This window comes from Loxodonta africana, chromosome 2 (assembly GCF_030014295.1).
Source record: "Loxodonta africana isolate mLoxAfr1 chromosome 2, mLoxAfr1.hap2, whole genome shotgun sequence".
In the NCBI taxonomy this organism is placed as follows: Eukaryota; Metazoa; Chordata; class Mammalia; order Proboscidea; family Elephantidae; genus Loxodonta; species Loxodonta africana.
The window spans coordinates 227,463,731-227,478,142 of NC_087343.1; the positions used below are offsets into that span (position 1 = coordinate 227,463,731).

Consider the following 14,412-nt stretch of genomic DNA (forward strand, 5'->3'; position numbering starts at 1 on the left):
GCCCAGTGCTGTCCAGCCTGTGCTCCTTCCCAGCACCCGCAAGACTGGGGGGTTTGTTTCAGGGCCCCAGAGTTGATTTGTGTCTGGCCTAGAGGGTGGGGTGGCATCTCTTTGCACCCTACCAAGCCCCATGCATGGCACAGAGAAGGCGTTCTCTGTGGTTATCTGGGTTAATAAGGTCAGATGTTGGAGACTGATTTCTCTGCTTCCCGTAAACCCATGCAGGGCTGTTTGGTGGGAAGATTCACAGCACAATGTCAACTGTGACTTTCTCCAAGGAGCCAGATGTGGGCCTTATTTTCCTATATGCGTATCTTTATTTTCATTTTTTTTGGCACATTGATCACTTGCTACTGTGTGTATAAAAAGAAAAAACATAAAGCCCTAATAGGAAAAAGACGTGAATGCTGCAGAGCTATGTAGACATATAGCTATGACTCTATGGCATGATATTAAGTGAAAAAAAAAAATTGAGTGCAAAATCATATATTTTTCACAGCTACAAGCAGAGCAATGATAAAGCTTAGAAAAGCCATAACATCCACATATCAGGGTTTCAGAGTAAAAAGCTTTATTTTTGCACTTGTTGATAGCACGTCTTATTATATCGGAATGCCCTTCGAGAAGAATCTTGAAGGTAGCTGGAAAAGCAGACCTGAGTGAGACCAGCTTCCTTCCTCCAGCCCTCCTGGCAGAGCCTGCAAAGGAGGCAGCATCCCTCCCCAGGGGGCCTCCAACAGGGGATGAGGAAGATGGTAAGAGATGCAGGTAACCCTCCCCCTGGGGGTCCTTGGGTGGGGTCCAGTACTGTCCCCTCCAGGCCCGGAGGCAGGTTAGATGGAGAGATGAAAGAGCCCCTCACTCAGGTTTCTCACCGCTGAGCAGGGCTTCACACCGACAGACTGAGGGACCACGAGCTGCAGGAGGGATGCCGTTGGGACACAGGGCATGCCAACTACACACGTGTGAATCCACCACATGAACACACACACAATACACAGCCATAGAAACACACATGCTACATGGACACATGCAACCACAGACACAAACACACAGACTCACACATACTACACACTTCACACAAGTGTGAACCTACCACACACATGCACACACATGCCATGGTCATGGAAACACAACATAAAACCACAGACACACACACACAGACTCACCCTTCCCCACACTTGCTAACACCCAGCAGACAGGGCCACACACCATGGGAATCGGGAAGGGAGATAACTCTTGGGACCATTTATCTGGAAGGCCAGGGGAGGCTCTGGTGAGGGGCCAGCTGGACCTCCAGAATAGGGACCACGTGGTCCTGAGGGGGAGGAGGTCGTGGGGGACAGGAGCAGCACCCAGGGCCAGGGAGGGCTGGCCTCTTCCCTGTCCCTCCTGAGACCTGGGGGAAAGGCCCTGAGGGGGCGAGGCGGAGTGGAGGAATCTTTTCCTGTAGAAAATTGGTACGAGGGCCTGAGTGGAAGTGGCCACCCGAGGCTTCGCAGGGCTCAGGGCCCACCTGCCAGGTGGGGTCGCAGGAGGGGGTTGGTGAGTGTGGCTGGGGGTGCGACATGGGCAGTGGGGCCTGAGAGAGACACCCTTGGGCCCCGGAATCCAGCAAGGGGGCAAGGCTGGGTGGGCCGCCGGCGCCACTTTCCCACTTCCCCCTCCGACTGCAGTCCCCTGGCCGTAAATCTCTCTGTTCAAATCACCTGCTTTCTCACTGACCCCACCAGACTCTTGGCCTGGGGGCGTACCCCTGGAGGGCGCGGCTGACACTTCCCGGAGTAAGCTTCACCCGCTGCGTGTCCCAGACTTCGCTCGGACTTCGACCTTCCCAGCCGCCTCAGACAGCCCTGTCCCGGAACCCGGGCGCCGCCGGGCACGCGAGCTGAGAACACCCGGGGCTGCAACCCGGGATCGCTAGGACCCGGGGGAGCGGCCCGCCCCCGCCTGGACAGGCTGGTTACTTGGTGCCAGGTGCGCCCCAGGGGTTCGCCAGATCCGCCCCGCCCTGCTAGCGCCCGGACCCCCGCGGGGTCGGCCTCTGCCCGCCGGCTCACCGCCCCGCCCACCGCTGGGCCCCGCGTGCGGCCGGGTCCCTGCGCCCCGAGCCCGTCGCCGGCTCAGCCGGGTCACTCGCCCATCGCCCCGCCCCCCGTCCCGGTCAGCCCGGCGCCCCCGCTCGTCGCCCCGCCCCCGCCCCGCCCCTGCCCGCCTCTGTCCGCCCCCGGCGGCTGCTGCCCGGAGCTCGGCGGGCCGAGCGGGCGCACCGCGGCGCAAGGCTAGCATCCCGCGGCGCAGACGGTCCGACCCGCGGAGCATGGCGCCGAGGTGCGGCCGCGCGGGGCCCCGGGCAGGAGGGCGGGCGAGGTGGCGGGCGTTCGTGCGACACCCTGACCTATGGCCTCTCGCTCGCAGGTGGCCCCGGCCGCGGCAGCGGCGGCTCCTGGACGTGCTGACCCCCCTGCTCCTGCTGCTCGGAGCGCGCGCGGCCTCGGCGGAGCCAGGTAAAATTCCGGGTCCGCGTCTGATAGGGACGCGCAAGGTCACCGGCGTTCGAGTCCCCTCCGCGCTCTCGCTGCCCTTTGTGCAGGTCCTCGTCCGTCCCCAGTGGGGGCCCCCCCACCGCGCCCACCCTCGGGCTTGGGTCCCTGGAGGCAACGGCGACCCCCAGAACCTGGCGACCACGAGCTGCCCACGCGCGCGCAGGTGGCCGCGGGCTGCGGCTGGGAGGGTGCGGGAACTGGGCAGGAGGCAGGCGGGGGCGGCCGCGGGCAGCGCCGGGCTGGGAGGACACAGCAGGCCGCCGCGTGCCCCTAGCCCAGCCGTCGCGCCCTGCAGCCCCATTCATTCTTCGGCGGGGGTTCTGCGGGGATCGGGGGACTCGCGCCACTACCGCGCGCCGCTGGGGGCCAAGTGCGGGCTGAGACGGGTGGAGCGGGGGGATGCGAGGTCGTCCCGTGTCGCAGAGCCCTGGCGTGATAACTTCAGCGACCTGCGGGGAGGTTGGTGCGCTCCGCCCATGGACAGCGAGGTCTCAGGGCTGTGTGGTCGTAGTCGTAGTGGGGTCTGCTCCACGCGAGGCATCAGCTGCCCACCCGCGCGCGGGCCTGTGTCGCCGTCGCTTGCCCCGTGTTCGTCCCCAGCTCCCTGCCTGAGCGTTCCGCCCAGCACCCAACGCCGCAGTCCCAGCGGGTCCCCGGAGTGACCCCGACCGGGTCGTGCAAGTCTCCCAGTAAGGCGGTGAGTGTCCAACCTGGGAGGCCAAAGCTGCATGTTTCCCAGGGCCCGGCTCCCTCGTCGCCAGTCTGGTCAGCCTTTGTGCGGCTGCCAGGCTTACGCCGCCGATCGACAAGCGACAAGCGGCCCTTCTGGAGAACAATGCTCAGGACTCCGCTGTCGCGGGACCAGCCGCTCTTCTGGCGTGGATCGCCAAGTTGGAGAGCAGGGACGCTTTGAATGGGGCGCTGCCCAGGGCTCCCTTTTAAACTTTCTTTGGCATGAGCTTCTGTGAACCCCTTTCCCAACCACGCGGCGGCGGGTCTTCTTCCTTCCCAGCAAGCCCAACAAAGGCCCCGCGAGGAGGAGGTGACCCCTGGGAGGGTGGGTGCCAGACCCTGTGGGGAGCCTCTCCACCAAAGAGACCTGGCCAGTGATCCCAGGTAAAAATAGACTCCAGATGAGGTCCTTGTATCCCAGAGGACCACGGAAGGTGGCCCTCTCCTGGGGGTTGGGGGGACACACCTACTTACCATACCTGGTGGTGGGAAGATAAAGGGGGGGGAGTCAACCCTAGAGAGAAATAATAATAACTTGTTTCATTGTTTCAGAGCTCAGCTGCCAGGTTAAATATCAGCATAGACTTTTAAAAAAGTAACCACCTCACAAACAAATCTGCTGACAAATACCTCTGTTCCTGAAGCAGCGGGTAATCCCTCACCTGTTTGCTGGCCAGATTAACCAGTAAACACAGTATGCATCGGTTTACAGTAAACAGGATACACAGGGGCATAACTGTGCACACTTAACTAATCAACGCACAATTTCACGTGGTTTTCACCACGTCTTCGATGTTGCAAAAAACAGGTGAAATTGTACATTACAGGTTAGTAAGTAAGCACAATTAAGCTCATGCATACCTTGCTAATTGGGTAATCTGTCCCTGCCTATTTGTGTTATCTGTGGAGGGTGAGACAATGCAACCCAAGAGATTCCTTTAGGGAGATGCTTGTCCTCAGGCCCTGTGGTCACGTGGTCACGTGGTGCTGCTTTCTGACCACTGGGGCCTCTACCGTGGTGACGTGCCCGCAGGCCCCGCTTTGGCCTTTGCTGCTAGTGCAGGGATTTGTGAATGTGGCGCCTCGTTGATAATCACAGAATGGAGAAGAGTAGAGACACTGTCCTGCCCAGCCCCAGCTGAAGGAACTTCGCTAGCAAGATAGAGGCATTAAAGGCCGATGCTTTCTTAGAGTAGAAAACTAACCATCAACACTGTAATGTCTGTGAGCTTTGGTAGGAGAGAGCTTGAGAACTAAGCAGAGGGGAGTTAAAGTTAATAACGACTTGGCGGGGAGCGTTACTGCTCACAAAGCCTTGTGCCAGTCCTTTATCTCGTCCCAGCAGCTCCAGCAGCTGCTGCTTCGAGTTTGCCCTCTGGGACAGGAAGGCCCCTTCCCAGGGGTCTGCAGTGGAATGTGGCTGCTTCCCGGTGGCAGGAGATAGAAGCAGGAAGCTGGCTCTGCTGGGGGCGGGGAAGGGAGGCTTGTGTGCACTGCCCACCCCCACCCAGCCCTCATCCCACCCCCACCCCACCCCACCCCACCCCCACCCAGCCCTCATCCCACCCCCACCCTACCCCACCCCCACCCAGCCCTCATCCCACCCCCATCCCACCCCACCCCCCCCAGCCCTCATCCGACTGCCACCCCACCCCACCCCCACACTGGTGTGGGGCAGGGACAGGCTCTGGCTCCTAGCCCTCTCCCAGGGTGAACCCCAGCCCTGAGTGCCTGCTGTGGGAGCCACTCATTCCCCTGCCCCTCCAAGTCCCGTTGAAATAGGAGGAGAGGAGCTGGTGTGTGTGAACTCTGGACTTAGCGGTGGCTTGTCAAAGGCAGCGATTTGTTCTAGAAACTTTGAAAAATTACTCTTGGGAATCAAAGGTATGAGGCCCGTTTTGCTGTCTTGCGCGTTTTTTTCTGACTAGAAACCATGCACTTTTCATGTCTACACTGCATCAGCACCACCCCAGTCTCGGTGGAGTCGACCCCTACTCATGATGACCCCATGTGTGTCAGAGTAGAACTGTGCTCCACAGGGTTTTCAATGGCTGCTTTCTTGGAAGTACATTGCCAGGCCTTTCTTCCCAGGTACCTGTGGGTGGACTAGAACCCCCAACCTTTTGGTTAGCAGCCAAGCGCTTAACTGTTTGCATTTGCATCACCCAGGGCTTTATACTTCACTGGCCTAAAAAAACTTTTAAAAAGTTGTTTTAGGGACTGGTCCATGGGAGTTTGATGCTTTGAGTGGCTGTATGCATTTACCCATAAGCAGAAGCTTGGAGCCACAGCTGAACAAACTGCACTCTTGATGAAGAGGTGTGTCTGCAGGCAAAAGCGGTGTCGGCAGGTGGGACAGTTTCACCCTGGGCCTGCACCGGCCTCACTGGCTGGTGTGGCTGAACTCACCTGAGACCTGGGGCTAGAGTCACTCCAGTGGCCTCCTCCATCTTTTGGCCTCGCCCAGGTGACTGGTTTCCTTGGCCATTGCACAGGTGACTGTGAGATCTGCCCATGGATTGGTTACAAAAAGGCGCTTCCTAGCAGCGTGTACTGCTATTGTCCGTACCAGGGCCAAAATGCACAGGACCCTCAGGACAGCACCACTACCCTGTGCACCAGGCTCCCCAATAAATGTGAGGACAGGCCCCATGCTGTTGTGGCCAGCAGCCACACGGTGCACACCATGCCGTGTCTCTGTGGGTTTCTGGAGCGTGGGGGTGACTGGGTGGTGGAGCCAGCCAGGATTGGAACTCAGGCTTGTCTTCTTCCACTTGCTTTGTGCTCCGTGCCCAGGGCAGCAGAAGCTGGCAAGGGACCTCATGATTCTTGGTGCTCCCAGCAGGTGAGTCCCGGTGGTGCCTGCCCAGCCCAGGACCCCAGGAATTCTCCTGCTAACCCTGCACAAGGAGCCCTTGAGGTTGAGCCTTCCCTGTGAGCAGAGACAGCTTGGAACCTCTCTATCCTATTTGCCAAAGTATGAATATGAGTTAGGTGACCTCGCAGGCCAGCATGCCCTTCTGTGCACTGTGGGCAGGAGGCCATAACAAGTTCACAGCATCCCTCACAGGGCCACACGGAGACCAGCTCATGGGCCATGGAAGGCCACCTTCTCCTTCCGCAAGGCCCAGTGTTCTGTCTGGCTTGTCAAGTGTGCTAGCTTCAGGCCTTCCATCTGTAAAGTTGGGATCACAATCCTCCCTGGCTTCATGGGGAGCTTGGGACTGGGACTCACATTCAAGGCCTGTGGGTGTGCCTAATGCCATTAAGGCATTTGGGCATGTGAGGTGGCCTTTTTCTCTCTAGGTGGACTCACTCCACCTGGGGCGAGAAAGCAGGAGTGATGTGGGCCTCTATTGCCCTCTGTGTGCAAGCTCCCCTGAAAACCCTCCCAGATACACTCAACCGCACTTGGGTTTGGCCTGGTCCCTATGCTGTCCTTCATTTTTGCCTTGGATTTTGTGTCCTCTCTTGGACAGTGATTTACCTGTTGCTGTATAGTTGATTCCAACTCATAGTGACACTATAGGACAGAGGGTTTCCAAGGCTGTAATCGTTACAGAAGCAGACTGCCACATCTTTCTCCCATGGAGTGGCTGCTGGGTTCAAACTACTGACCTTTCAGTTAGCAGCCGAGTGCTTAACCGCTGCCCCACTGATGCTTCCCTTCAATCTTTATCTCGAGGAAAAGAAAGTAAACTGGTGGCATAACTGACGTGCAGGAACACTCTTGTTTTGATGTCATGTCATCCTTGAGGATTGTGAGGACCCAGCAGAAGACTTTGCTCAGCCAGCTGGTCGACGGCGGGAAGGCTGCAAACCCCGCCTATGGCGGCTGAGCTGTCTTCTGAGTCAGTGACATGGCACCACCATGGGGCTCAGGACCCGCTGTTCCCCAGCCATGTGGAATGCAAAGTATCACCCTGAGTTCCTCCTCTCCTCGTGGAAGTTTATACGTTCCCCTGTTCTAATTGTCAGTAGACCTGTAGAAGGGTCTGTGAGTCAGCATGTGAATGTCGTGGCTGAGGGGAAGGACCGGGTCTGGTGGGCACTGCCCTTGGCAAGGCTGGAAACCTTGTCTTGTCTGCACACCAGGCTCTGCCCCACCCACCCCAGGAGGACTCAGCGTGTATCCTGCCGCTTTTCCACCAGGCTTTGCTGTCTGTCCAGCATCCATGCAAAACTCCAGGGGTCTCAGGGCTCTTGGCTGCCCACAGCTTGAGGCCAAGCCGCTGCCTCTTACCACCAAAGGGGGCTCATGGTCCCTCAGTGGGCCTGCAGGGGCTGGATTTGATTAGATGTAGCCAAGACCCCCTAGGCCCCAAGTGTCTGTGGGTGTCTGTGGGGTATTCAGGCCATTTAAGTAACATTAGACTCTAAGCTGGTGGGAAAGATCTCTCCTAGAAGATGCTACTCTTTCTAAGCACAAGCTACTGCTCATGCTTACCCACTAGGAGTCTTCAGGGTTCAAGTGCAGGGGCCTCGTAAGATAGTTTTGGATTTCAGCAAAACTTGTTTTTCAGGGCTTGCCTGCTTTCCTTTAAAAGAAAGAGTAGAGGGGGAAAGTCCTGGGCAGGGAAATCCTAGAAGGAGTGTAACTAATATGCCTTCAGAGTACAGATGGAAGATGCTGGAGAGGCGGGAGCCCGTGGGCACCAGGAGCAAGGTGAGGAGAGCCCTGCCTCACCACCACTGTTTCACTTTAAAAAATAGATACACACATGTGCACACACATGAATGCACTTGCATGCATGTAAATGTATATGCCCATATGTAAATGCACACATAAGCACATGTGCACACATGTACACACATAAACACAAACACTCACACACATAAACATACATGCACACATGTAAACATAGATGCACAGCACATGCATAAATGGATACACATGTAAACACATGCATGCACCTAAGTGTATATACACACATAAACTGGACACAGGCACACACGAACACATGAACACGTGCGCATCCACGTGCGTACACATACACAATATTATGCATGTGCACATGAGCACACACAGACACATGGATATCCAGTGCAGACACATGTGCACAAGGCACACACATAAATGTGCACACGTACACACACACTCACTTTCTCTTGGCCAAAGTGCCTAGTTTCTCTCTTTATCAGATTGTTGGAAAGGCTTGATCCTCTGGGCCAGCGGGGGAGCTGAGGGGTCCTGTGTGGGGCGTCTGGCCTCTTTGTCCCTGGTGTGGGTGATGGCACTGCCTAGAGAAGCAGTTCAAGGACAGATTGCAGGGCTTGGGCTGGGGGGCTGCAGCTCCGAATGTAGCTTGGAGGGAGGAACCTCCACAATGCCCCCGCTGCTTGGCTGGCTGTCCAGGGCTGCCTCTCCTTAAGAAGGTGCTGTCCTCGCCCACATCCCCGGAGGGTGCTCCGTTGGGCTGACCATGCTGCCCAGGCTTGGGGCATGATGGGCCCCTCAGAGGGCCTGGTGGTGGAGTACACATTGGGGACTGTCTAGCCCCACCCTCACACTCTCCAGACAAGGACTAGGGCCCGCAGAGGCTGAGGGGCCTCGCAGCTGGTGGGTAACAGCAGAGGCAAACCCCAGCTCTTATGAGCCTACCTGCAGCGAGCTTCTTCCTCTCTCTGAGGGCTGCTGGGGAGGGACGCATCTGCGGGGGTTGCAGCCTCTGTGACTGGGGGTTGACTGCCCACCCAGCACTCAGGTCAGGTAGGGAGGCTGCTGTCCACATGGCCTCACCCACACCCTAGGGCACATGCGAGTCTGCAGCCGACTTCGGCCCTGGTTGAGAAGGGGCCACCTGCACTGGGTACCTGGCTCTCTGTTACCTGTCAGAGAACAAGATAAAGTGCTCTGTAAGGATGCCTCTTTCCTGGATGATAAACCTGCCTAGGCACAAACATAAGATGCTCCAGCATCAGTCAGGCAGAAGGGGGATGTCACATTTCCTCAAACTTGAAGCAGTCGGTGTTGGGGAGAGGTAAAATTTTAGGAGATATCTGCTTGGCTTGCTTACAAGATGATTAAATTTGATGTATTCTGAAACACAGCAGCTCAGAAAGAGAATAGAGACAGTTGGGGGAGAGTGTGAGCTGGGCAGGCCCATGGCCCTGCCCACCTGGGCAGGTCACTTGGCTTTTCTGTACCCCATAGCCCTCTTGGCCCTGATAGTTTGAGGTCTGGGGCTAGTCCTTTGCCTTTGGGCTCCTACCTTGGAGTGATCAGGCCACTGAGCCCTCCTTTCCCACCAGTCTTGGAAGAAGCCAGCACCAGGGTGGGCAGCACAGGACTGGACCTTCCCAAGGCAGCAGAGTGCGAGAGGCAGGCTTTGCCCTCTGCATCCAGTCCCTGAATGTAGACGCTGCTCTACAGCTGGTGGCTGTCACCTGCCTCCAATTCCCTCTCCTTACCTGGGGTAGGAATATCTCCAATCTCCTGGGCTGTTGTGAGGAGCATATGGCGCTTCACATGCAGTGTGTTTTTACAACATACGCTGTATCTCCACACCATACATTGTATCATCTTTATACAACGTGTCTCTGCATCATACATTGTATCTTTATGCCATATGTTGTATCTTCACACCATACAGTGTATCTTTACAACATACACTGTATCTTCATACCATACATTGTATCTTTATACCATACATTGTATCTTCTCATCATACACTATATTCTTATACCAAGCGTTTTTACCTTCACACTATACATTGTATCTTTACAACTTGTGTTGTACTTTCACACCATACTTGGATCTTTACATCATACAAGGTGTCTTCACTGTATGATTTATTTTTACATCATACAGTATATCTTCATATCATATACACTGTATCTTTATGCCATGTATTGTATCTTAGCACTGTACATTATATTACATCTAGAAGATGAGAAATTCCTTGCGGGCAGGGAGCTTTGCCTGTTTTGTTCCTAGCCCTGCTAGCAGGTGGATGAGGAGTGGCACCGGCTGACCAGTGGGGACAACTTTCAGACTGGTGGGCTGTGGCTGCTGCAGAACTGTCAGAAGGAGCTTTTGATCACAGATGCGCTGAGTCACGTTGAAATAAGAGGCTGCAGGGCAAAGCATCTGTGTTCCCTGCCATGTCTGCAGGAATCTGGTTTCCCTCCCCAGCTCCTCTAACGCAAACAAGCCTGAGCCTGGCCGGCCTGCCTGTCTTCAGTGAGGGATGCAGAAAAGAGAGCCTGCTGGCAAAGCCATATGTCCCTCTGAATTTCATTCCAGCAGATGGTGTCACAGCCTCTGGCTGTCCTCTGGGTTCTTCCCACCATGGGGGTGAGGTCTTATGATAAGGTAGGACAGGGCAGGGGTACCAGTGCTGGGCTGGGTTAACTGATGGGGCCCTTGGCCACCACTTGGTTTCTGAAAGACCAGGAGACTATGTGAGGTTTGCTGGCCAGTGGATAAAGATTGACTTCTATAGAGTGTTCCCTTGGAAAGGACACCAGACCAGGGCCAAAGGTCTGGAGATGGGCTGGCAAGAGGTTGGGACAGGGGTTGTGTGACAAGGAGCTTAGTGATGGGTTATAGTGGCAGAACCTGAATTCAAGCTCTGTAGATACCATGTGCCTTTTTGTTGTTGTTTTTCTGAAGTCCTCATTTTTACCTTTTTTGTTCCATTCAATTGAATGAATTCAAAATGACACCCGGTTCAGCCCCTCACCTTGATTCTTTAGGATGGCACTAAGTTCCCACACCTGGGCCTCCTCTGTCTGTAAAGGACCTGCTAGCACAGGCTGTTCACAGGGAAGACATGAGACATCTTTCTGTTTGGGGATGACCTGAACTGATACGTAAGAAGGGATGGGGAGAGCCTGCCCGGGCCTCAGGGCTTGGCCTGCCAGTGGTTTAACCCGCGTCTTGGTGCCAAACAGAGTGAGCTGCTCATGCCCTGGGAACAGGAAGGGGCTCGATTCAGCCACTCAAGTGGCCACAGCTCTGCAGGGATCTGGATTCAGAAGTTTCCATGACTGCTCTTATGTGTTTCCATCTAGGGAATCAGGTAACTTGACTTGGTGAGGAATCCCTGACTCATGGGGACACTGCTTTGACGTTTGGGTGAGATGGGTTCCGCCTATGCCTCATGCTATTGGTGACAGGGGCGTGAGTGTAGTGGGTACGATCCAGGAGCCTCAGCAGGCCAGCTGGCAGAGATGCTGAGGACTCAGCGCACTCCTAGACCTGATGCAGGGGAGGCCTGGGAAGTAAGGGGTCATCTGAGGTGGCCCTGCCTTCCCCTGGTGTCTTAGGCTGGATTCTCTAGAGAAACAAAACCAGTAAAGTGTGTAAATACATATACAGAGAGATTTATATCAAGGAAATGGCTCATGCAGATGTAGAGGCTGGCAAGTCCCACGTCCCTGGGTCAGCTCCATGGCAGCCAACAAGAAGATTCCATGAGTCTGTCTGGAGACTCCTGGAAAAGTTGGGGCTGTGTTCTCTGCGGACAAGTGAGCTCTCTTGTGAATACACACATTCCTGGATTTGCGGCCTCATCTTTTTGTAAGCCTTAGTCTTACCTGTGTGACTCCGTCTGAAGAGAAATTCAAAGGAAGGCTCTTGGCTTCCTTTTTTCTCATTCACTTCAGCCTTCCAGCCAGAGAGAAGGACAGCTGCTTTATTTAACCTTTCCCTGCTAGCATGCTGGACCCCTCACCGGGCCCCAATCCAGGCTCCCTCACCAGCCCCTCTGTCCTGAGTGCTATGGAAGACGGTGCCCTGCAGCAGTGCAGACACTGCCCCTGAGGGGCCACAGGCTCATCATCAGAAGCCTCCCCTGTACAGGTGACCTATGGGGCTTTAAAGGCAGTTCTCCTGGGAATGGAGGGTGAAGAGGCTATCAGTGGGGCTGGGGGAGGCCTGCTGCTTCTAAACGCCATTTCAGCTAACAGGCCCAGAGCTATCTGGGCAGCCGGTGCCTCTGCCTCCTAGGGATGCTCACATCAGACGCTGACGCTCCACACCCTGGGCTCTTGGCCCCTCCAGGCCCTCGGCCCTGAGGGGAAGAAAGCCCTTCTTGAGCCCAAAGCACCCCAGGACTCCGGCCCCGTTCGGCCTCACGTTCCCGGCTGTCAGTCTTCTCTCACCTCTCGTCACGGCAACCCTGGTCTCCCTGCCTCGTGTGTGTCCGTGCCTCTGGTGGCTCCTGGGGTCCCCGCATCTCGGCCCCGGCTCCTCGGTGATGCTGTGGGGGCAAGTCTTGCCCTGGGTCCCTGATGTCCTCCCTGTTTCCTGGGTGCCCCCAGAAGACACAGGCCAGTCAGAACTTGGCCCGCTCAGGTTGTCACTCATAAATTCATATTACAATGTAATTAAGAATGCCACTGGAGTTCGGGACTGGAAAGAAAAACCTCCCCTCCCCAGGCAGCCTTTCCTGTTATTGTAAGGACAACCTAACGTTTCAAACCCGAGCCACCTCCTTGCTGGTTTCAACCCCTACTGTGTACAGGCCCCTTGGGAAGCATACCCACTGACACACATCCCAGCCACCCTCTGAGGGCTCAGAGGTCAGGCTAGCGTTTTAGACTCCTACATCCCTGTGTTTAAAAAACGAGATAAAAATCCCTCACGTATATTTCAACTCCCAATGGCATGTGTGGTAGGCCAAATAGTGTCCCCCCCCCGACCCCCATAAGATGCTCATGTCCTAACCCCTGGAACCTGTGAATATGTGACCGTATATGGCAAAAAGGACTTCGCAGATAGAATTACTTGAAGGACTTTGAGACAGGGGTTTGTCGTGGGTTATCCAGGTGGGCCCAGTGTGATCTCAAGGATCCTTATAAGGAGGCCGGAGAGGCAGTGTCAGAGAAGGAAACGAAGACAGAAGCAGAGAGAGAGACTGGAAGGTGCTTGCCTCCTGGCTGCCAAGATGGAGGAAGGCCAGGAGCCAAGGAGTGTGGCAGCCTCTAGACCCTGGAAAAGGCCAGAAGACCAGTGGATTCTCCTCTAGAGCTTCCAGAAGGAACCAACCCTGTCAACACCTTGATCTGAGGCGTTTCCAAAACTGTGAGAGAATAAATTTGTGTTGTTTTAAGCCACTAAATTTGTGGTACCTTCTTGCAGTTGCCGTAGGAAAGAAATGAACACAGCATATAATTAGGTAACTGAAAGGGGTAGAATTAGTAACTGCGAGGACTGAAAGAGACCGTGAAAGAAAGGCTTGTCCTTTGCGATGGCTTCTGGCGTCGGTGTGAGAGCTAGTGCTTGTAACCACTGAAATTTGTGGATGTTCTCTGGTGTACGAAGTGTGTAAATATTGGGAAGTATCTAATTGGTCGTTGTTAGTTGCCCCTGAGTCAGCTCTGGCTCCTGGCGACCCCACGTGCAACAAGACAGAGCACCGCCCAGTCCTGCGCCATCTTCGCGATCACTGATATGCCCAAGCCCAGCGCGCTGCTGTGTGTATTCTGAGTGCCTCAGGGAGCGCATCTCCCAGCACTGTGTTGGACGGCATTCTGCTGTGGTCCATGGGCTTCTCATTGGCCGATTTTTGGACGTGGATCACCAGGCCTTTCTTCCTAGTCTTAGTCTTCAAACTCCACTGAAACCCATCCACCAGGGGTGACGCTGCTGGTATTTGTCACACTGGTGGCGTAGTTTCCAGCATTGTAGCAATATACAAGCCACCAGCGTGACAAACTGACATACGAGGGATACCGTTCTCTTTTTTAGGGGACTGTCACCTTTCTCTTTTTTAGGGGAACAATTTCAGTTTCTTAATGTGCTTTTTTCTTTGGTGCCCTGGTGGCTAAGAAATTAAGAGCTCTGCTGCTAACCAAAAGGTTGGCAGTTCAAATCTACCAGCCGCTCCTTGGAAATGATGTGGGGCAGTTTGACTCTGTCCTGTAGGGTAGCTATGAGTTGGAATTGATTCGATGGTAATGGTTCCTTTTTCTAATGTGCTTTAATAAAAGACTTTTTTGAGTGATGAGAATTTTCTGTTTTTTATGCCTGGTCACTGTTCAGAGATTGTGTGTTTTGGGGAATCTCCTTTCAAAAGTGCCACTAAATTCCAACAAGCCTGTAAGACCCCAGTCAGTTTTTCTAGCCTGTTTTCCTCTTGGGAAACCCTTGGGAACTCTATGGGGCTGTTCTATTCCGTCCTATCGG

General features: G+C 55.0%; 1 protein-coding gene across 1 annotated transcript in view; it reads left to right on the forward strand.

The window, feature by feature from the left end:
• Positions 1-2,240: 2,240 nt before the first annotated feature.
• COL18A1 (collagen type XVIII alpha 1 chain) overlaps positions 2,241-14,412 on the forward strand; it is a 136,922-nt gene continuing 124,750 nt past the window's right edge. Inside the window, exons 1-2 of the mRNA XM_064279574.1 lie at positions 2,241-2,331; positions 2,419-2,507. Coding sequence (XP_064135644.1) covers positions 2,321-2,331; positions 2,419-2,507 — 100 coding nt within the window. The 5' untranslated portion in view covers positions 2,241-2,320. The remainder of the gene's footprint in view (positions 2,332-2,418; positions 2,508-14,412) is intronic.